General features: G+C 36.8%; 1 protein-coding gene and 1 long non-coding RNA gene across 4 annotated transcripts in view; one reads left to right on the forward strand and one right to left on the reverse strand.

The window, feature by feature from the left end:
• Positions 1-24,240, reverse strand: part of RASA2 (RAS p21 protein activator 2) — a 119,872-nt gene that overhangs the window by 50,552 nt on the left and 45,080 nt on the right. Inside the window, exons 1-2 of one of the 2 annotated variants that reach the window (XM_037139389.2) lie at positions 16,254-16,330; positions 14,821-14,897 (exon numbers count right to left, since the gene is read on the reverse strand). Coding sequence is in view for 1 of the 2 variants with exons in the window: in XM_037139388.2 (XP_036995283.2) it covers positions 14,821-14,897 (77 nt within the window). In the remaining variant the exon portion in view is untranslated. Of the gene's footprint in view, positions 1-14,820; positions 14,898-16,253; positions 16,331-24,240 lie in introns of those variants that run through there. The other variant, XM_037139388.2, reaches the window with a different exon arrangement.
• Positions 16,391-24,240, forward strand: part of LOC119044848 (uncharacterized) — a 79,817-nt gene continuing 71,967 nt past the window's right edge. For both annotated transcript variants that reach the window (XR_005081684.2, XR_005081685.2), the window contains exons 1-2: positions 16,391-16,486; positions 17,557-17,678. This is a non-coding gene — a long non-coding RNA (uncharacterized LOC119044848). The remainder of the gene's footprint in view (positions 16,487-17,556; positions 17,679-24,240) is intronic.

Genomic DNA, 24,240 nt, shown 5'->3' on the forward strand with positions numbered 1-24,240 from the left:
ATATTAATACATTTTTAAAGAAATTACAAAGGAATAATACATTTAGTCCAAACTAGTTTATAAAAGAGTAATGTGAATCTTTTTCATATATTTTTAAGATTAAAGTTAACTTCTTTTTTTTACTTTTTTAAACATTTAAAAAATTGTTCAAGTAGAGTTTTCTGTCTCCCCCCCCAGCCACCCCAGCTCCCCCCACCTCCCTCCCTGTTTCTACACCCTCTTGTTATTGTCCACGTGTCCTTTATAAAAGTTAACTTCTATAGAGCTACAATGGAGTGACAGGAAATGGATTTACCCTCCCAACTTAAAAAACTTTTTTTTTAAAAAAGGACAAGATCAGGAGCACAGGATAACCATATCTGAGGGGGGAATAAACAAGGTCAGCTCTCCAAGTGTCCTAGCCTATAGCTATCTAGTTTTTCTGGGAAGAAGAGGGAGAACTGTCAGTCCAGGAAGGCCAAAATGACTTGAGTCCCCCAGGGCAGAGCCTGGGGGGAGGAAAGCTGCACACAGAGAAAGAACCATCTGGAGAGCTACAAGAATCCACCAGGAATCTTCGGCTGAATGCTGATAAGCACACCCATGTGAGGAAGCTACCTGAGGCTTGGGAAAAAACCATCTGAAAATGTCAAAGGGAACAATTCCTGAAATCCACAAACTACTAGCAAGAAGTCAGTACAACCACACAAAATCTGGTAATTCATGGTGCTCCCTCAACAGTGGGAAAATATATGCCCTAAACTAAAGGCTAATTCTTGTTCCATCCAACAAAGCTTAAAAGTAAACCCTGTAAGAATCAAACTGTTTCTAGGTAACTTAACTGAGTCCTTAAGTTGCTGGATATTTTTGTATGTATTCATGGGAAGACATACAAAAATTTGTCTTCCAATGAACAATACAAAAATATCCAGCAACTTCACAATGCTGAGCATCCAACAGAAAATAAGCAGAAACAAAAGAATCAAGAAAATATAACCCGTAATGAGAAAGAAAAGTCAGTAGCAACAGGACCAGTAATGACATAGATGACAGAATTAGTATATAAGGACATTAAAAGCAGATATTATAACTATATTTCATATGTTTGGTAGAGACAGAGAAGACATTAAAAATCTGAACTCTAGAAATGAAAAACACAGGTCTGACAAAAACACACTGAGTGGGAGTAACAGAAGATTAGAATAACGAGACTACAAGGTAATGTAAAAAAAATACAATGAAGATTTTAAAAAGTTTAGATGTGGCAGAAGAAAAGATTAGTTGACACAAAGGTACAGCAATAAACTCATATTAAATAAATGTGTAAATGGTCTAAACATGCTAATTAAAAAACAGATTTTTCAGACTGAACAAAAAAGAAAATTATATGCTACCTACAAGAAATTCACTTTAAATATAAAATTAGGTTAAAAGTAAAAGAATGGAAAAATATATTATGTTAATATTTTTTAAAAAGCCCATTACGTGGGTAATAACAATGCAAATGTCCACCAGTAGACTCTGGAGAAACTATACTAAATTGTTATGTCAGAATTCTATGTAGTTGTCAAAAAGAATAAGGTACATCTCTACTCTCTAATTACTCTGACATGAAGTGATTTTTCAGGATACATTATTAAGTGAAAAAAAGAGGAAGCTGCAGAAGATGACACTGTGTAAGAATCAGGTGGGAAACATAAATATATTATATATGTATGTATGTGTATTTACTTATATTTTCAAAAATAATGAAAAATAAAACCAAAACTTTTAAACATAGGTGTAGGGAGGCTACATGATTGGAAATGGATGTGATATTTCTCCAAATATATCTTATATAAGTTCTGACTTCGGAAACATAAAAACTTTTACATTTCAGAAGTAAAATTAAACTTTAGCAATCCTTAATAATAAAACCTGAGAAACTACTAAAAAAGAAAAAGAATTAATTTCAAGGGACTAAACCACAATATTTGACTCTATATCCTGAGTGATGTGTATTCTTAGAACAAATAACAGAGAAATGTCTTAAACTTCATACATTAACCTACCTGTCGGTGGTAATATTGGCATCGTACTGAATCTATTTTCTGTATCTTATAATATATAAAAGACAAGTATGTTAATGCCAGGAATTAAGATGTTAAATTAAGAGGAAAGAAATACAAATATAAAAATGAAAGTTATATTAAAACTTTTATAATATTAAATTTGAATTAGTAACATAAAAAAAGGAAGGAGAAAGACAGTCAACCAGAGTGGTTATATGAGTATCAGACAAAGTAGATTTCACAACAAAGTTAAAAAGGGTCATTTTATTACAATGAAGAGTTCAACTTATCAAGAGGAAAACAATCCTAAACATTAAGCTCCTAACAACAGAGTCACAAAACAAATGAAGTCAAAACTGACAGAACTTCAGGGAGAAACAGACCTGACATAGTTAAAATAGTCTTTGAGGGCAAAGAACAAGTCTTGGTAAATTTGAAAGTACTCACATCATATAATATATGTTAACAGTGGAATTAAATTAGAGTTCACCACCAACAAAAAACCCCTGAAAAACTCTCAAATATTTGGAAACAAAATAACTTAACTCTAACTAATCCATAGGTTGAAAAATGAAACAAAATAAAAATTATAAAGTATTTTGAACTGAATGAAAATTAAAATTCCTATTAAAATTTTTGAAATATAGCTAAAATAGTACTTAGACAATGGATAGACCTAAATAACTATATTAGGAAAGTAAAAAGATTTTTAATTACTAACCTCAGCCAACATCACAAGAAAATTAAAAAAGAAGAGCAAATTGAACTTAAAGTAATCAAAAGTAATGAAGAGTGGAAATCAATAAAAAACAATAGAAAATAAAAAAATACACAAAAATCAGTGAAATCAAAAGCTTTTTTTTTTAAAAGAAGGCCATTACAACTGATAAACCTCTATCAGGGGTGTTCAACCTTTGATGTGTTTCTCTCACTGGGAGACGAAGAGTTGTCTTGGGCCACATATTAAATACACTACTACAGAAAGTCACAAAAAATCTCATAATGTTTTAAGTAAATTTACAATTTTGTGCTGGGCCACAATCATAGCCATCCTGGGCTACATGTGGCCTGTGGGCTGCAGGCGTGTACACGCCTGCAGCTAGACTGATTAGGGGGAAAAAGAGGAAAGACACAGATTATCGATATTAGGAATGAGCAACATGACATTACTATAAAGTCTACAGATAATTTTTAAAGATTTTTTAAAAGATATTATTTATTTATCTTTAGAGAGAGGGGAAGAGAGGAAAAGAGAGAAAGAAAAACATTGACGTGCAATAGATACATCCATTGGTTGCCTCTAACATGCCTCCAACCAGGGACTGGCCCACAATCCAGACATGTGCCCTCACTGGGAATCGAACCAGCAACCTTTCAGTTTGCAGGCCAGCAATAAATCCACTAAGCTGCACCAGCCAGGGCAAAGTCTATAGATATTAAAGGGAAAAGGGAATAATAACTTGAACAACTTTATGCTAAAGAACTGAACAATTTAGATTAAAAGGTCAAATTCCTTGAAAGATACAAACTACCAAAGATCACTTTTTAAAATATCTAAATAGCTATGTATCTCTTAAAGAAACTGAATTCCTGGTTAAAAACTTTCCTACCAACAAATAAAACAAAAACACTTCAGGTCCAGATGGTTTCACTGATAAATTCTTGCACTAATCATGTAAAGAATAAATTATATAAATACATATATTTATTAGGAACAGAAGGGAACTTTCTCAATCTAATATAAAACTACTAACAGTATAATTATAAAAACTGAATGCTTCCCCCCTAAGATAAGGTATAAGACAAGGACATTTGCTCTCACATTTCTATTCAACATTATACTGAAGGTCCTAGTCAGTGCAATGAGGCAAGAAACAGAAATATAAGTTATCCACATAGACTGAAAAAGAAGAAATAAAACCATTCATAGAGGACATGATTGTCTATGTACAAAATCCTATGGTATATATAAAAAATCTAGTAGAATTAACAAGTAAATGTAAAACGATTGCAGGGTGCAATTTTTTGTAAACTTCTATATCCTAGCAACAACCAACCGTATATTTAACCTCTCCCTCTGCTCTTCTCTCTCTGCCTGTTTCTCATGTAAAATTCACAGCCTGGACCTCATGTCACTCTATACCTACCTAATTAGTCTGTTTTTCTCTCCAAATTTTTTTATCTACCCTTCACTCTGCACCCTACTGAAATCTGTTTTTTTCTACATTTACCATCCTATGGAAACTCCCCTCATTACGGTCCCCTGAGTGTCAAATACTACCCATATTTTTTCAGGGCTCTTCTTATTAGACTTCTTGGGTACATGCAATACTTTGAATCACTCTCTCCTTGAAACCCTCTTCTGTCTTTGTTTCCTGGGCCCTCACCCTCCTAATGTTCCTCATATCATCTATCAACTTCATGTTTTCCTCACATACTAAGCTAACTATTCTACCTCTTCTGCTGAATCTGTTCTCATCAACTGCTCTCTTTAGACTAGATAACTCCCTTTCAGCCTATTTCTATCTATCTATTCTTTTGGCTAAACTACCATTATCTTTGCATTTCCATATGAGATCTCCCCAGAATTTTACATTTTTATACCCAAATGCCTGATGGAAATCCCTACCTAGATGTTCAGGAGCAGCTAAAATTGAACTCACTACCACTTATTAAAGTAACTCCACCTCCTTCAGCATTTTCCTTTTGTTGCAAACACCACCATCCAATCTAGAAATCTAGGAAACACACTGAAATCCTTTTTCTTCCTTACTTTCTATATCTAATTAGTAAGTTTTGGTGATTCTACTATTTAAATATTTCTTCTTCTGCCCTCTTTTCTCGTACCTGTAACTATTGTTCTGGTGCAGAATCCATCATTGTTCACTTGGATCGCCCCAACGCCTTTGAAATTCACCTGCTAGTTTCTATACTTAACTACTGTCACAAATCTGATATTTCTAAAACGCGGTTTGTCCATATTACTGTACTGTCTAAAGCCTTCCAATAGTTTCATAACTTCATGTAAGTTTCATAAGCTCATACAGTACATAATAGCCTCCAAGATCGAGCTCCAGCCTATTTCATCAATTTCTGACCAATCTTTGACTCAAACTTCATACACAAAGTAACATCAAACTGCTTCTATTTAACACTCACCATCCTATTTCTTGTCTCCATACTTTTGCGTATTTTTTGCTTGCTTCTGGAGAAAAGAAAAATCTGACTTTTTCTACGCTAGCTACTTTCTATTTCTCCTTTAAGACAAATGTTACCTTCTTTGTTCATTTAGTTGTTTCAAAGATTTATTTAATGCCTATTAAGTGTCAGGCAGTGGGGTGATAAGGTGAATAAGACAAACATGGTCGAAGACCTCATGGAGCTTAAAATCTACTTGAAGAAATAGATGACAAGCAATAAAAAAATAGTAATGGCAAAGAGCAATGTTATGAAAGAAGAACAGAATGCCCTAGTTTAGAATAAGTATTCAAGCTGAAATTTGAAGAATGAGAAGGAACCAGATAGAAAAAGAATGGTCCCCAGGGCATTCCAAGCAAAAAGATCAGCAGACACAGAGAGCTTTGAAGTGGAAGAGTATGTCACATTTGAGGAATTCAGAGAAGGCCAGCAAGCATATGGACAAGACGAGGCATGCCACAAGATGAACTCAGAGAGGCAGGCAGGGTCAGAACACGCTAGATCTTGTGAGCCAAGATAAGGGACTTGTACTTTATTCTAAATGCGATGGAAAATCACTAAGTGTTTGAACAGGGTAATGACATGATTTAATTCATTTTAAAAGCTTACACTAGGTCATTATAAAGAAAATGAATTGCAGAGTGGAAGAACAGCTAAGAGCCCACTGAAATAGTTAAGAAATGGTTGGTAGTTTAAAATAATTTTTAGTAGCTATTACTAAAAATTAGAAAGTCCAAAAAATATTTTATAGAATAAATAAGAAATGGATCCAGTGTGTGGAGAGAGATTTTAAATGACTTGCGGAATTCTGGCTGGAGCATTAGATGGATGGTGGAACCATTTGCTAAGGCTGTGGGGGCGGAGCTGAACAGATAGGACAATCAATACTTCAGTTTTAAATGTGTTAAATTGCATTGTTGTGAGACATCAATGAAGCTGCCAAAAAACAGGTGGACATATGAATTTGGAGCTTAGGGTTGAAAAAACCTGAGTTGAATGCACAAGGTGTGAATAAACAAATTTTAAAAGCTTTTTTGAGATAATTTCTGACTTTCAAAAAGTTGTAAAAATAATATAGAGTTTCTATATACCCATTGCTCAACGTTAACATTAAAAAAAATCCTCACCCGAGTATATGTTTGCTGATTTTAGAAAGAAAGGAAGAGAGGGGGGCAGAGAGGGAAGGAGAGGGGGAGGGGAGAGAGGAGGTGAGGAAGAGAGACCAAGAGAAAGAGACAGACAGCGAGAGAAAGAAGCAATGATGACAGAACCTGCAACCTAAGTATGTACCTGAACTGGTCATTGAACCTGCAACCTTTTGGTGCATTGGGATGATGTTCCAACCAACTGAGCCACCTGGCCAGGGCCCAATGTTAACATTTTCTGTAACCAAAGTAGATTTATAGAAACAGAAAACTAATGACACAGTATTAGTTAATAACAATATTAACTACTCTACAGACCTTATTCCAATTTCACCTATGTCCTTTCTCTAGTCCACAATGTAATACAGGATCTCATATTTCATTCAGTCGTCATGTCTTCCTAAAACAGTTCCTTTGTTTTCCTTCTCTGCCCCATGATTTTGCCAGTATTATAGCCAGTTCTTTTGTAAAATATTCCTTAATTTGAATTTGTCTGATGCTTGGCTCATGATTAGATTGAAATTATGCATCTTGGTGTCTTGTGCAATTCATCATACAAGCAGGCACTGCTTTTATCTCATTACAGGTGACATTAACTTTGATCACTCAGTTAAGGTGGTATCTATCAGACATCTCGCGTGGATATTCTTCAAAACTATGTTGTTTGTCATCATACTTATGCTCACTTATTTTAGCAACTATAGGTGATTTGTCCCTGCGCTGATCATTATCGTAGTGTTTGCCGACGATGATTTATATTTCTACCATTTGTCCTACATTCATTAATTAAAATTCTGTTATAAAGAAAAGCAGTCCTTTCTCCCCCACATGTATTTATTTGTTTATAGCAGCACCGACTCACAGATATTTATTTTATTCTACAGGCTTTAATCCATCATTATCGTTACTCATTTTGATGCGAAAATGATCTCAGACTTGGGTATCTGAGAGCTCATTCAAGTTGGCTTCAAAGTCCTTTCTACATGCCCTCATTATTTTTTAAGCACTTCTTTACTTTCTCCATAGATGCTCTGGGCTCATCTTGTATTTTCTCTGCCCAAGCCTTAAAATCAGCTACCGCTAAAAAGAAGCCCAGTTTCTTTTTATTAGAGCAGCTCTGTCTAATACTGTAGTCATTAGCCACTTGTTGTTATTTAAATTTAATTAAAATCAGACAAAATTAAAAATTCAATTTTTTAGTAGCACTAGCCATAGTTCAAGTTTTCAATCCCTAGTGGCTACTGTATTGGACAGTTAAGGTACAAAACATTTTCATCACCACAGAAAGATCTATCCGATATTGCTGATTAGGGAATGATATTTAGAAACCAATATATGGGTGCTAAGTATACTCAATGCTGTCGGGGTAACACTGTTTCTAGGCCTTCTCAGTGAACGTAGCAAGTGTGTACACACACGCACATTTATATTTATTGAACCATTTTAACTTGAGAAGTCTGTCTTCAAAGGACAACAGAGAAATGGGGATGGTAGCTGGGAGAGAGGGATAGGGATGAGGTCTTGAGAGGTATATCTTTTAGGATGATGATAACAATCTAAAAGAGAGGGTAAAGTGGATGAAATGGAAGAAGGGATATCTGAAGGAGCAAAGTTTTTGAGTAGGAAAACAAATGGAATCCAGAGCTCAGATGGAAATATTCACTTCCAATATTAATATATTAGCACCGCTCCTACTATAACGTAAGGACAAAAAGATGGGTGCCAATACAGGTTTACAGATTTGTATTCAGGAAGACGTGACCAATTTACAGTCTGTAGGAATGGAAAATCTCGCTGGTGCATTTGGAGAAGCACAGCAGAACTCCAGGACAGTTATAAGTACCCATGTAAGGTTGTAGTCATGAATGTAAAGTAAAATCAGTCTGTGTGATTTTTTTCTCCATCAATATTCAGATTGAATACAGAGGCAGACAGAGGTTAAGTTCATTCATATTAGGATTTTTTCAGATAAGTAAGAGGGATAAAGAGAAAAGCAGAAGATTTAGGAAAACCTGCAAGAAAATGATTACAGTGACAGATGATTAAAAAAAAGATGTAAAGGGAAGTGAAGGTAGGACTGGGAAAGAAGGTGAAGAAGGTGGTAAAGACCAGTGGATCATGGTCTTACTGACATACAAGAAAGGCTCCAGTGCAGAGCTTCTAGGTCTGCAGGATAATAGCATTTGCTAAAATAGGCAGTTTTCACCCTGGCTGGTGTGGCTCAGTGGATTGAGTGCCCGCCTGTGAACCAAAGGGTCACCCCTGGGTTCCAGGCCAGTAGGAGGTGCGTGAGAGGCAACCACAGTGATGCTTCTCTCCCTCCCTTTCCCCCTCTCTAAAAATAAATAAAATCTTTAAAAAAATAAATAAAATTAGAATCGTTCCATACATTATCCCCTAACTTTTAAGTTTAGCAAGGAGAACAAAGCAAACAACACTTGGAAAAATGCCTTCAAGTGTTACTAAAAAAACAGAATACCACAAGCTTCAAAATATCTTTCAAGTTGAGAAAGAAACAATAAATTCCATAAGGCTACTATTGGTGTTCTGTTGCTATAAGTGAGTGAGTATGGACAATGGAGGCTTAAGTGAAAAAGAAGAGAAAAAAGAAAATAATATGGACAAGCATATGTTCACATAAAAACCTGTTTGTAAACATTTATAGCAGCTTTCTTTATAACAGTCTCAAACTGAAAACATTTTAAATATCCATAAGCTGGAGAATGAACAAACAAATTCCATACAATAGAATACTACTCATAAGTAAAAAGAAATGAACTGGTTATCAGTTCTAGGACAAGATGGGGTAGATGCATGCCTCCCTATTCCTCTTCCTAAGTATAGCTGAAAACTCTGAACATTATATATAAAAATAACACAAGAAAACTCTGAAAGGTGAAGAGAAGATTAACCAAGTAGAAATCTTGGGACCCAAGAAAAGATACAGCAATAAGCTCCCTAGGCTTTCTTTAAATAGCAGCCCACCACCCCCTCACCTCTGCCTTGATCCATGAGGGACACATTGCAAGACCCCCAGCAGATGCCCGAAACCATGGCTAATACTGAACCCTATATGTACTGTTTTGTTCTATACATACCTACCTATGATAAAGATTAATTTATGCATTAGGCAAGAGGTTATCAACAATAATAAAATAGAACCATTTTAACCAAATACTGTAATAAAAGTTATATAAATGTGGTCTGTCTCTTCTTAAACTAGCATGTATTTATTTTGCCTTCTTCACAACTTCACAGAAGATTCGTTCTTACTGTGGATCTTAGCAACCTCAGCATACAATTTTTTCCTTTCCTTATTAAGTATAGAACTTTCACCTTTTCACTTAAAGAAAGTGCTTTAAGAATTCTCTCTGGTACATCAAAATTGCCAGCATTACTACTCTTGTGCTTTGGGGGCCATTGAATAAAATGAGGGTTACTTGGACATAAGCACTGCAATATTGAGTCAGTTGATCTGATAACGGAGACAGCTACTAGGTGACTAACGGGTGGGTAGCACATACAGTGGACAAAGGGATGATTCACATTTCTGAGCTGGGTGGAGCAGGATGGTATGAAATTTCACCATACTACTCAGAACTGTGTGTAATTTAAAACTTAAAAATCATTTATTTCTGAAATTTTCTATTGAATATTCATGAACTGTGGTTGAAAGTGGGTATCCAAAACCACAGAAAGCAAAACCACTGATAAGGGGGAATACTGTACTTTATTATAACCCTGGCTGAGTAGCAGAGAAGCTACCAACCCAGAAACACCATTGGTTATAAACAAAAAATGCCCTGAGAGAAACCCAACTCTCTGCAGCCAAAGGACCAGGAACTAGGCAACTTAGCAAGACAGAAACCACTTTCAGACAATAACCATCTACTCCCATCAAACACCACGAGAAAAGCTGTGGCTCCCTCCTTACCCCACCAACAAAGGCCAAAAATTGAGGAGAGAATCTAGACTTCAGCAGGCTGTAATAAGCTCCTCCCCTCATGGTGTCCGCAGAAACCACATGGGGAACCTAGCTTTCCATCCCCACCTAGTAGCAATAAGGCACTATCCCCAATCCCGTGCCGGGTGGTATCGGAGAGGGCTGAGTGGGAAGGCAAGGGTAACTGATTCCTCCCAACAATGGTGTCGGCGGAGGGCACAGAAGAATAACGAGGCACTTCTCCCTATCCCAGAGAGAGCGGGCACAGGCGAGAACTAAGGGCAGCCTCACCTACCACTCCATTCAGCATAAACAACACTGCTCAAGGAATATCAACAGATGTGAAGTCAGGAACCTGAACTTCTACCTCTACCTGATAAGAATGAGTAAGTATTCCTCTTACACCACCAGCAGAGTGTCAGAGACATCTGGCTAAAACAGAAGATTTAAATGAGATGCAGAGTCTCATAATACCCAAAATGTCCAGAATAGAATTGAAAACCACTCATCATACCAAAAAAAAAATTAAATGATCTTCAACTTTAATGAGAAAAGACAATCAGCAGATGCCAACAGTGAGATAACATAGATGTTGAAATTATCTGGCAAGAATATAAAAGCAGCCATGGTAAAAATGATTTAATAAGAAATTATGAACGTTTGAAATAAATTTAAAAAAACAAAGTTTCAGCAAAAAAGAGAAATTCTCACCAAAGAAATAAAAGATATGAAAAACATAATGGAAATTTTAGAACTCAAAAATAGAATAACCAAAAAAAAAACAACAAACCAAAAACCCAACCCAAAAAACCCAAAAACACCTTCATAAATGGGTTCACATCAGAATGAAGAGGATGGAGGAAGAAAACAGTGAGCTAGGAGACAGAGCAATAAAAATTACCCAAAATCAAAAACAGAGGAAAAATAGACTTGGGGGGAAAAAGATCAGAGCCTCTGGAAGCTGTGGGACTATAACAGAGTATCTAACATTCAAGCCACTAAAGTCTCAAAAAGGAAAGAAGGATGGTAAAGCTGATAAAGTATAAGAAGAAATAATGGTTGAAAATACCCCAAATGTGGCAAAAAGACATATTTTATATTTAAGAGGCTGGATGGATGCTAAACAGTATAAACTGAAAGAAATCTATGCCAAGCTATATACTGCAGTCAAGTTAAAACACACGGAAAGCTAACAAAGAAAAAATTTTGAAAGTAGCCTGAGAGAAAGAGAACATTATCTGCATAGAAAAAAACAAAAGGACTGAGAGTAGATTTCTCATCAAAAACCATGAGGCCAGAAGGAAATGGTACATTTTTCTTTTTTTTAAGAACTGTCAATCAAAAATTCTATATCCAATGAAAATATCCTTCTAGAATGAAGAAAAAAATCAAAACATTCTCAAATGAAGGAAAACCAAGAGAAAGTATCACCAGTACACCTACCCTAAAAGAAAAAGAGGAAATTCTCTAAACGTAAAGATAGTGCCCTGGCTGGAAAGGCTCAGTGGACTGAGTGCCAGCCTGTGAACCAAAGGGTGCCTGGATTGTGGGCCGGGTCCTCAGTAGGGGGTGCATGTCAGAGGCAACCACACATTTATGTTTCTCTCCCTCTCTTTCTCCTTCCCCTCCCTTCTCTCTGAAAATAAATAAAATCTTTTTAAAAAAGATAGTGATAAAAGAAGGAATCGCAAAATGATAGGAAGAAGAAAGAATGAGAAAAGATCAAAATATGGGCAAATACAACTTTCTAACTTTTGTTAAATGGCTGAAACAAAAATTATAAAACTGATGTGGTTCTCAAGGTTATGTAGAAGAAACATTTAAGACAATTGTATTACAAGTGGAGAATTTTAAAAGGATTTAAAAGAAAGTAAGATTTCTACACTTTATTCTAACTGGTAAAATGTCAACACCAGTAGACTGATGTTATACATGTACAATGTAATACCTAAAGCAGCCACTAAAAGAACTATACAAAGAAATACACTATAGATTGAAAAACACTAGAAATAAATCAAAATGAAATTCTAAAAAATGTTCAAGTAACCCAAGGAAAAAGAAAACACACAAAAAATAAGACAACCAATTTACGCCTAAGATGTCAATAATTACATTTAAAATATGTGGTATACACTAAGTAAATAAGACAGAGCTTAGCAGAATAGATTTAAAAAGTGACCCAACTACATTCTATCCATAAGAAACTCACACAACAATTGGAAGAATGTGACTGAAAAAAGCCAGTATCAAAGGTCACATACTTAGAAGGTTCCATTTATGTAACATCTGTGAAATGACAAAACTTTAGATGTGGAGACAGATTAGAAGTTGCCAAAGGTTAGGGATGGTGGTGGGGAAAGGAGTGGATACGACTATAAAGAAGTCATATGAGAAAGATGTTTATAGTGATAGAATAGTTCTGTATTTTGATTGTGGTGGAGTTTACACAGATCTATACATGTGATGAAATGATACATAATACACTGCATATTGTACAGTGCCAATTTCTTGGTTTCTATATTGTATTATAATTATGTAAGATGTAAGCACCGAGGGAAACTCAAGACCCCTCTGTAGTTTCCAATTTCTTATAAATCTATCATTATCTCAAATGAAAAAAATGTTTATAAATAAAATCAAACCACCACAGTTCAAATGTAGACTCTATCACTCCCTACATGAACTTGGGCTTATTAAATTAATCTGTATATAATTTTCTCTTTTGGAAAATGAGAATAACAGTATCCATCAAGTTATGACAAGGAAGAAAAAGGAAATACCTAAGAAAGGTTAAACTACTGATATATGCTACAATGTAGATGAATTTCAAAAGCATTATGTTAACTTAGTGAAAGAAGCCAGACACAAAAGACTATATATTATATGAATCAGTTCATATGACATTTTAGAAAAGGCAAGACTATAAGGATAGAAATCAAGGTACAGGGAGCAGGGACTAAACACATATAATGCTATTGTGAATAATGCTGTTTGTTATACTTTGGATTTTTGAAGTCATGCTAATAATATTCTTCATATTCAAAAAATAAATGTAAACCAACAAGGATGGGGGAAACATAAAACTGAATACAAACAAACCAACCCATTCCAACTAGTTATATTTCAAATGTATAACAACAAAACTGAGCAAAGGAGGGAGTGGGACTAATCCAGATATTTTCATTATATGTTGTCAGTCTAGGGGGAGAACCTGCAAACACACCTTTAACTATTTTTAGTAGGGAAATCCAAATTGAAAAGTAACTAGTTTGTAGTCTTCAAAAATCTTAATACCAAGAAAGACAGACAAAAAAAAAGCTAAAAACAAGCACAGGTTAAGATGATTAAGGAGACCTGACAACAAATGCAATATGTGCTCTTGAACTAAATTCTTTCCTGGAGAGAAACAGAATGTCCTAAAGGTCTTTACTGGGACAGGTGACCAAAGTAAAATATAGTAACTATGGGTTAATGTACTGAATATAATAACTATAGGTTATATTTTTACTTTAACAATGTTGTATTTCCTGAGTTTGGTAACTCTACTACAGTTACTTAAGAGAGTACATTTATTCTTAGGAAATAAGCACTGATATAACTAAGGGTCATGATATACTCATATGTAACCTTTGAAAAGAGTTCAGAGAAAGTTAACTAAGTAAATTATATGTGGTACTTAGTGTATATATTAAAATACATAAGTATAAATATATGTATTTCTGTAGAGTGAAGATGCCTCAAAGGAGCTGGGGTGCTCATAATTAACAGAATAAATCATAGTCTGGAGAAGCAATAGGAGAGTAACATTTATCTTACTCTCTGGCTCTGAAGTATGTGGTACTTTAAAAAACAGCCTCTGGTTGAGAACGCAGGAGAGGAAACTATCTCAAAGGACACTCAGATATTAGTCATGACAAAGACAGAGAAAACATTCAGAAGAAGTCAGGGATATTGGGCCGTTTGTTGACAACACAGAGGGAGGATCTGGGTAGGAAGGAAAAGATAAGGGATTGAGCAAGAACAGACTTCCAGAACAGTCAGAAGGTTAGGCTGGGTGAAAAAAAATGACCTGAAGGCAAAAGAGAAAAAAAGGAATTCCAAGTAGGTGAGAATCAACACCGGTAATCTCAAAGTAAGCAGTTTTTTAGTCTCAAGGTCCCCAGTGCTCTCTGTGGTATCATCCTAGTTCCCAGAAGAACTCTACTAGGAAGCCTTCCCACCTCCCTCCTGCCAGGTAGTTAGACACACTTATCTGTGATCCTATAACACCCTATTGCCTATATCTATCATTTAACTCACATTCAATAATAAACTTTGGTTAAATCAATTAATGACTTACTATAACCTGAGTAGATATAAGAAAATAAACTGGAAATCAATTTAATAAAGAAATGGCATAGTGATTTTGTTTCTGAACTATTTAAAGTAAGAGCTGGCTTAAGATTCAAATAATATAAAATGGAGAATTATTTCTAGTTGGTTTTGGTAAAAGAAATATACTTACTGTACAACAAGCTGTTGGCACACAGTTCCATTCTCAGTTATCAGTTCATTCAGTTTTAATTCAAGGTGAACTTTACCCTATAATGACAAAAATAAATAAACCAAGTAGTCTATTTTCTTGACAAAAATATTAATTAAAAGTTTATATTTTTCCACATGGTTTCCATAATATTTCATTACATGCTAACTAAATACTAGTGACCCCTAGCATGTGGCCTTGCCCACATCAAATTCCTGTTAAATGACTAATAACCAAAAATGTACATCAAAATCTGAAAGAAGCAGTCAAATGCTTGTATCCCACATGGTATTCAAATCTAAGAACTTTAAGCCCAGCTCAACAAATATTGGGCTGGCTAAAAAGTCTATTACATTTTTTCTGTAAAATAAAAGACACATTTTTATTTTCACCCAAAACTTTATTGATTTGGATATTCTGAGTATCTCAGCTATCTCCCATATGGTTGAATGCTGATTATTCTCAATTAATGTCTGGATTTGACTGCTATCAACTTCAACTGGTCTGCCTGATGGTGGAGCAACGTGTAGTGAGAAATCTCCAGGACGAAACTTCACAAACTACTTTTGACACTTTTTATCAGTCACAGAACCTTCTCCATACACTGAATAATCTTTTCTTTCCATTTCAGCTGTGTTTTCACGTTTCTTGAATAAAGCATAATATGCAAAAATGTTGCATATTTTCTTTCTTCTTTAATATTAAAATGGCTACACAAAAATTCACCAATTTTGGTAAGATTTTTTAAGTGCACATTGATTTGACAGCTGTCACAACACAATCTAACAAATTGTTTTGAATGAAGTTAAAGACAACTAAATGCTACTAGAGCCATCTAAGGGGAGAAAACAAATGCACTTTTTGGCCAACCCAATATTTATGTATCTCATATCATGGATTAAAAAGAAAGATAACACTTGCTTTTTAGAAAATTTTGAAATAAAAGCTAATTATAAAATGTAGAATGTTTTCCCCAGAAAAGACAAACCGTCAATAAGGGCACAGGCAATATCATCGAAAGAAAGAGAAATCATTCAATTCTAAAACAATAAAACTAAGTTAAAACTAGTAATGCAACTTGTCAATACTTTTCTTAAGTAATAGATTTATGAAATATCTACTATATTTTAGGAGGCACTGTGGGAGTGGGTAGGAATTTATAGATGTACAACACACAGTTACTGCTTATAGTCACTCACAATCAAACAAAAGATAACACTACAGGGCCAAGAGTACTGATGAAAAAAATGGGATAGTTCCCGCCAAGATGGAGGCATAGATAGAAACCCTTCACTGCCTCGCACAACCAAAAGCAGATAACCACCAATCTAAAAACAATAAACAACCAGAAATGCTAGAAAATTAAACTGCATGGAACTCTGATAAACCAGGAGTTAAAGAAACATTCACCAGACCAGTAAGAGAGAGGTAGGAGAGATGAAGATGGGCAGAGGACCGCAGGGCGAGGTGGAGGGCCGAGGGGGCAGGGCAGCAGACGTGTCAGCGAGGCGGGGCTAGCACGGGGGACCGGGCACCGCAGAGGACCCCGGGAACGAGGCGGGGCCGGCTTAGAAGACCCGGGGCACAGCCGACGTAGGCACTGCAGCAGAGGGCGGGAGCGACAGGGCGCTGGCTTAGGGCATCTGAGGTACGGCAGGGGACCGCAAGCGTGAGGCGACATTGGCTTAGGGGACCCGCGGCACAGTGTCGGACCGCGGCACGGGGTCGGACCGCGGCATGGCGGCAGGCCGTGGGCGTGAGGCGGAGCTGGCTTAGGGGACCCGCAGCATGGCGGCGGACCACAGCTGTGAGGCGGGGCTGGCTTAGGGGGCCCGAGGTATGGCGGGGGACCACGGCAGCGAGGGCGGCTGGGTTAGGGGGCCCACGGCAGGGCGGCGGACCACGGCCACGAGGCGGAGGTGGCTTAGGGGATTCGCGGCAATGGCTGTGGACCGCGGGGCTGGCTCAGGGGGCCCGAGGTATGGCGGGGGGACCACGGCAGCGAGGGGACCACGGCAGCGAGGGGGGCTGGCTTAGGGGGGCCCACGGCAGGGCGGCGGACCACGGCCACTAGGCGGAGGTGGCCTAGCGGACTCGTGGCAACGGCCGCGGACCGCGGGTGTGAGGTGGGGCTGGTTTAGGGACCCACGGAGCGAGGTGGGACTGGGTTAGGGACCCACAGCATGGCGGGAGACCACGGGAGCGAGGTGGGGCTTACTTAGGGTACCTGTAGCACGGCGGGGGACCGCGGGAGCAAGGCGGGGCTGGCTTAAGAGACCTGCGGCACGGCAGGGAACCGCGGCACGGCGGGGGACCGCGGGCATGTGGTGGAGCTGGCTTAGGGGACCATGGAGCGAGGTAGGGCTGGTTTAGGGGGCCCACAGCATGGCGGGGGGAACGCGGGAGAGAGGTGGGGCTGGCTTAGGGGACCTGCGGCATGGCGGGGGACCGCGGCTCGGCAGTAGACCGTGGGCATGAGGCGGGGCTGGCTTAGGGGACCCGCGCGGCAAAGTGGCGGACGGCGGGAGTGAGGCAAGGGTACTGTGCTTTGTTTCATATAAAGAAATCAGAGGTATTGTTCGTATTTTAGATGACTGATATTAAGTGCATTTTAGGCAATAAAGTTTCCTCCTTGTACGTAGGTTAGCAGTCAACATTTTGTGCCTGCAGGCTTTCTTTAATAACTAAGAATATTATTTTCTTTGTCCTAATTTATAGATTATGAGCACACCGCAGGGACTAACCAGTTCCGGAAGTGTTCTGATTGGGAGCCTGCACACCTCTGCATCAGCGATGGTCACTCAGACACACGTAGCAGAAGCCACTGGCTAGAGCCAAAGGTAAGAGTACTGTTACAAGTTAACTATTTTTAAAACTTTTTTTTAAAAAAGCTCCAATCGAATTACTGCCAAGATGGAGGTATAGGTAGAAACCCTTTGCTTCCTCACACAACCAAAAGGAGAGTAACAACCAATCTAAAAACAGTAAATTACCAGAAGTGCCAGAGAAATCAAACTGCGTGGAACTCCAACAACCAAGGAGTTAAAAGAAACACTCCATCAGACAGCTAGGAGGGCAGAACTGAGTAGCTGGGGAGGCGGAGAGGACCCTTGCAAAGTGGCAGCGAGGCAGGGCTGGCTGAATGGGAAACTAAAGACTCAAGCTAGCTATAAACTGTGCCCTGGGGTTGCCAGGTCGGGGGAAACTCCCAGTCTCACAAGACAGAGTTCCCTGGAAAATGGGGATAGAGCCGAGCAAAGGAGCCATTATTTTCTCACCGGCCCCTCCCCCACAGACAGCGGCACAATGCAGCAAAGAGGGTTGCCCCGCCCTGGCAAATACCTAAGGCTCCACAGCACTACTGTAACATAAGAGGTGTGCAGAGACAAAGAAATATGGCCCACATAGAACAACAGATCAGAACTCCAGAAAAAGAACTAAGTGACAAGGAGGTAGCCAACCTATCTGATGCAGAGTTTAAAACACTGGTAATCAGGATGCTCATTTCACTTTGCAATCCGGGTCACAAAATGGAAGAATGAAGGTAACCCAAAGTGAAATAAAGCAAAATATACAGGGAACCAACAATGAAGGGAAGGAAACTGGGCCTCAAATCAAGGATGTAGAACAAAAGGAAGAAATAAACATCCAACCAGAACAGAATAAATAAATATTTAAAAAAATGAGGAGAGGCTTCAGAACCTCTGGGACAACTTTAAACATTCCAATATCCAAATCACAAGGGTGCCAGAAAGAGAAGAATGAGAGCAAGAAGTTAAAAACTAATATGCACAAATAATGAAGGAAAATTTCCCCAATCTTGCAAAGGAAATAGACTTCCAGAAAGTCCAGGAAGCCCAGAGAGTCCCAAAGAAATTGGACTCAAAGGAGGAACACACAAAGGTACATCATCATTAAGTTACCCAAGATTAAAGACAGAGAATCTTAAAAGCAGCAAGAGGAAAGGAGACAGTCACCTACAAAGGCATTCCCATAAGACTGTCAGCTATTTTCTCAAAAGAAAGATTGCAGGCAAGAAGGGGCTGAAAAGAAGTATAACTCATGAAAGGCAAGGACCTACATTCAAGGTTACTCTATCCAGCAAAGCTATCACTTAGAATGGAAGGCCAGATAAAGTGCTTCCCAGATAAGGTCAAGTTAAAGGAGTTTATCATCACCAAGCCCTTATTATATGAAATGTTAAAGGGACTTATTTAAGAAATGGAAGAAGATCAAAAACTATGAATGGTAAAATGGCAATAAACACAACTATCAACAATTGAACCTAAAAAACAAAACAAAAAACAAAAATTAAATAACTTGAACAGGAACAGAGTCACAGAAATGGAGATTACATGGAGGGTTTTCAGTGGGGAGGGGAAGGGAAAGAATGGGGGCAGTACAGGGAATAAGAAGCATAATGGTATAGGAAACAGAAGTCAAGAACTTACCTGTACAACCAATGGACATGAATTAAGGGGTGGGGGGAAGCTGGAGTTTTGGGGGATACAGGGCAAAGCGGGGATTAAGGGGGGAAAATCGAGAAAACTGTAATAGCATAATCAATAAAATATACTTAGGAAAAAAGAAGTACAACTAGGTAGTTACAGAATAGCTATGGGGGTGTAAAGTACAGTGTAGGAAATGGAGTAGCCAAAGAAATTACATGCATGACCCATGGACAAGGGTGCAGGGTTGCCTGAGGGAGTGGGGGGTGCTGGGTGGAGGGACAAAGGAAAAATTGGGAACACTGTAATAGTATAATCATTAAAACATAATTTTTAAAATTAAAAAAAAGTGACATACTGAAAACAACGGAATACTTTCTTAAATAGCTATTAATAGGGATTTTTAAAAACTCAGTAGTATAAATTTAAAACAAAGTATCAGTGTCATAAGAAACAAAGGTTTGGGAATAATGCAATCCGAACTTTGGTATTTCTACTCTGCCACTGGTGATGAGCAATTCTAAAGTGGTTATGAGCCATTCTGAACTAGTTAAGAATCCAGTGCTAGATTACCTCCACCCAGCTGACAAAAAGACAAATTCCCACAGTGCCAACTGGATATTTCAGGGCTGTGATGTTTAGGGGCTGATGATGTAAGTAGTTTCATTAAAGGCAATAAAGTTCATTATCTAGTCACTGTTGCTTTTTGGAACAACCCCTTCCCAGTATCCTTTCACAGAAATCTAACCTGAATCAACCTCACTATTTTAAGGGAATTTGTTACACAAGAATAAATCTGAGATCTACTACACACAAAGCTCAAGGTTAGATAGATAGTAAGTGATAAGCAGTAAGTATTGATGGGTCTCAACCCAAAAGTTTGCATGAGAAAGCTAAGCTCTAAAGAAAGGCACCAGTGATAGAAAAATTATCAGTTAGATGGATTTAGAATTAAACAAATCTTCCATTAAAAATCTAGGCACAAATATTTATGACATCATATATAATTTATAAAATATGTCTTTTTAGTCCTGCACTTAATATCTGCAACCCCTGCTATTCATGAGTGACTTTGAAGAGATTCATGATCTGTAGTAATATGCAGTATTACCCAAGTAGAATTTTTAATCATGTTTGTTGTCACACAAGCATGTACGTGTCACTTAATGAGCCTAGCCAACTGTACCAACACTTGCATCTCAAAGCAGTTTTACTATTTTACCTGTGTGCATTTTATGGTAGAAATTGTATGCTAATAAGGCACTACCAACTATCTCTAAGACAGTTGTACAGAATCTCTATTTCTAGGACAATAAAAACTGTTAGAATAGAGAAAAAGTATAATTTCATTCACAACTAAAAATCATAGCACTGTATCAAGTAAAGCCTAGAAATAAAAAGATATTTAATAGGATTCCACCAGGAATCATTGTCATTGAGTCAGAGCCTACAGAACATATTCATTACTCCCACTGGCTGTAGACGTGACATTCCTTTGGTATTAGTCAACAATAGCGTGATTGTGTATTAACCTGGTCAAGAAAAGAGCGGGTATAGAACAGGAGACAAGACACATACTACTAGTGTGGACCACTAAAATTAAAAAGCATGAGTTAGTAAAGTGTAATTTCTAAACTGTAAAACACTACCTCATTGTATACTTTAACATGGAAATACGTGCATAATACTTAGTAAAAAAAACAAGTTGCAAAATAGGGTATATAAGTTTAATTTATAAAAATGAAATATACTCTATACATACCACTATACAAAATTACTACAAGTCCATCTACTAAAACATTGATAGAGGTTACCTTTTGTTGGTAGGATTTCAGATTTTTTAAACTGTTCATTTAGATTTTTTTAAGTTTCTACTACCAATGTGTGTTACTTTTTATTAAGGAAACATGAACAAAAAGTTTATTAAATTACTTGAAGCTACTTTTCAGGGTCAGAAACCTAAATCTGTAAACACTGTAGGAAATGTACTTGGTATTGTTTAATACATTCACACAAAAGTTCATTTTTACTTACATCTGTTATTGTTTTGTATATTTGGATTGTAGTAAAACAAGTTTTTTGTTGCTGTTTTTTGAAAGGGCAGTTATGAGTTCAGCAAAACATATCCTTTGAAGCCAGGGATAGTGGATAATGATAGCCATATGATACAGTTTTGGCCAATGAGATATAAAAACAGGAGCTGCTGGTGAGCCCACTGAAGAAGCTTGTTGAAGTTAGGGATTTCCTAACTTCAGCAGTGACTGGAGATGCTAAACTTAATCAAAGCTTTCCACAGTCTCATGATGCTAAGCAGATAAAAATTACAGTCCAGGGTCCACCAAGATTGTAAACACCCAGGCTTTCTGTTGGAACCTCTAAAAGACTATGCCTGAGTTGTAAGAATGAACAACATAAACCAGCCCTTACGAAGACTAAAACCTAGCCTGAAATTAGTTGAATCCCTAACTGGAATAAGGTAAAATGTCTCTAATCTACCCCTATGCCAAAAGCAAAAGTAAATAAACAAAATATCCAGGGCTTCAAATTATCTCTAAAATATTTCATATTTCAGTGTCTAGCACTCCATCAGAAATTACTAAGCATGCCAGAACACCAAAAACAAAAAAAACTTGACAAAAAGCAGTAGACTTACACGAGATGTAGATGTTGGAGTTAACTGACAGAGGTTAAAAAGCCATTTAAAAATATTAAAAAAAAAAAAAAAAGAAAAAAACCAAGCAGTTAAGTGGACACTATAAAATGTATCAATGAAACATTTAGAATTAAGCAGTAAAATGACCAAAATGAGGATGTATTCAACATAAGATTATCCACAGCTAAAAAAAAGGACAAGTAAATGGGAGATAAATTAGTCAGTAGAAAATATCCACAAATGAAGCAGAGAAAGAGAGAATAAGGGGCATAGCAAAATGGTCTATTACTCATGCAGTTATAGTCTCAGGAGAGAGAAGAAAGAATAGGGAGGAAAAAAACAGATAAAGAGATAATTGCCTGGAATTTTCCAAAACTGAACAATGATATAAGGCAAAGATTCAAGAGCCCCCAGGAACACTCAAATAGAATATAAAGAAAACCATTCATAGGCACAGGATAGTTAAGTGTGAAAGTATAAGATAAAGAGAAAATCCTAGAAGTAATGAAAAAAAAAAGTATAGCCTACAACTAAGAAACAGTAAGACTAACAAGGAATTATGTTTGATCAGAAACATGTAATGTGATCTGGTCTACAACTACTTATCCAATATCTAAGGGAGATTCAATGACAAAATAATACAGCATTTATATATGTCAGAAAACACTGGAAAATCAAATTTCAGGTACTATACTCCCTACTTTTAATTAAAACCACATTCTTGGAAGATACTATTCTATATGTATTCCATAGCATTAATTAGGTTGGTGTATGCAACTGCATCACACCAATTTGTATTAGCATATTTAGGAAATTGTATTACCCTGGTACTATCTAAAGGTTTAATATTCAATATATCAACTTTATTTCAATTACTTTTATAAAAATGTCACAGAAAAATCTATGATTATTTTAATTTTAAATTATGTTATTCTTAGAACCCTAGAGAGAAGATATGTGAATTTCTCCATAGAGTTTGGGAAGCTCAGATGAATGTAGGCATGTGAGCATAATACAGTGCATACAAATGCATGCATTTAAATCCTCTTGAGTCTAAACATTCTTTTAGTTTTTCTCACAAAACACTAAATTTTAACAATATTCCACATAAGAGAACTCTGTCTATTTCAAGTGGTAAAATACATTTTTTATAAGAAGGGAAAATATCCAAACTAATAGATTTCTGACAGATGTCTTCATATATAGTAATTAAATCTATAAATCATTTTGGACACAACTACCTGTCAGATAAAAAAAACTAAAGATATTACTGTCTCTTATTTATATATAGATAGGTTTATTTTTTCTTCTTAGAGAAGTATTAGGATCTAGAAATCTCATTCCTTTATTATTTCATGTTAACAAATTTACAAATGAATTAACAAAAATCAGCCTGCAATATTCAATGTCTTAATGGTATGTAAAAAACCCCAAACTTCTATTATTAGCTATAATTGATGCATTTCTTTAATGCTTGTTTAAGGTGGGAAGGCAGAGGCCATATTTCAAAAGAAATATTATAAAACAATCACTTATGGCATGATACAGAAATTCAAGATGAGCTTATTGGTAAAGACTTATTAACTAAGTAATTACATCAAAAGGATGTGATTGACAGTGTATCTGGATTTACTGCTTGTACAAGTTGTGTGAGACAAACACCCTTCCGTTAATGAGAGCACCAACTTCTCCATATGAGAGATTTGGTTTCATCGGTTTTATGTAAAGGCATTTCCTTATCATAGCACCTAAGAAATAAAGGAAAAATACTTAGTTTGTTATGCGTTCCAAGACCAAATAGCTAATGACATAGATGCAGATCGCTGAAGCCAAAGAGAATTTAAAGGAAGAGGCACCAACACCAACCCATATTAACTTCATTTATGTGCCAGAGAATATGGGGAAAAGACACCAAGTGAAGTAAGATGATGACCAGAAACTAAAGATGAGATTGCTTGAAAAAGGAGAGTGCTCAACAATATCAAAAGCTGCTGGAAAGTCATGTAAGAGAAGGACTGAAAAATGTCCACTAGACTTACTGACACAAGTCATAGGTATAATGTCAGTGAGAGCCGTTTGTGCTCGCCCTCTCTCTGACCAGCTGTGGGTAGCTTAGAGTGGGTTGAGAAGAAAATAGTTCAATACAGAAAAACAGCCAAAGTGTTAGATAGTGTGCTTATGAAATGTTAGTATCTTCAATGTTTGAAAAAATTAAAAATAATTAACATTATTAAAAGCAGTAATAAAACATCTGGGAAACAAGTCCAAGTAAGAGGTTCTTAGTAAATTTTCAACAACCCA

The sequence above is a fragment of the Artibeus jamaicensis genome, unplaced genomic scaffold (assembly GCF_021234435.1).
Source record: "Artibeus jamaicensis isolate MK-2021 breed Jamaican fruit bat unplaced genomic scaffold, CSHL_Jam_final contig_519, whole genome shotgun sequence".
In the NCBI taxonomy this organism is placed as follows: Eukaryota; Metazoa; Chordata; class Mammalia; order Chiroptera; family Phyllostomidae; genus Artibeus; species Artibeus jamaicensis.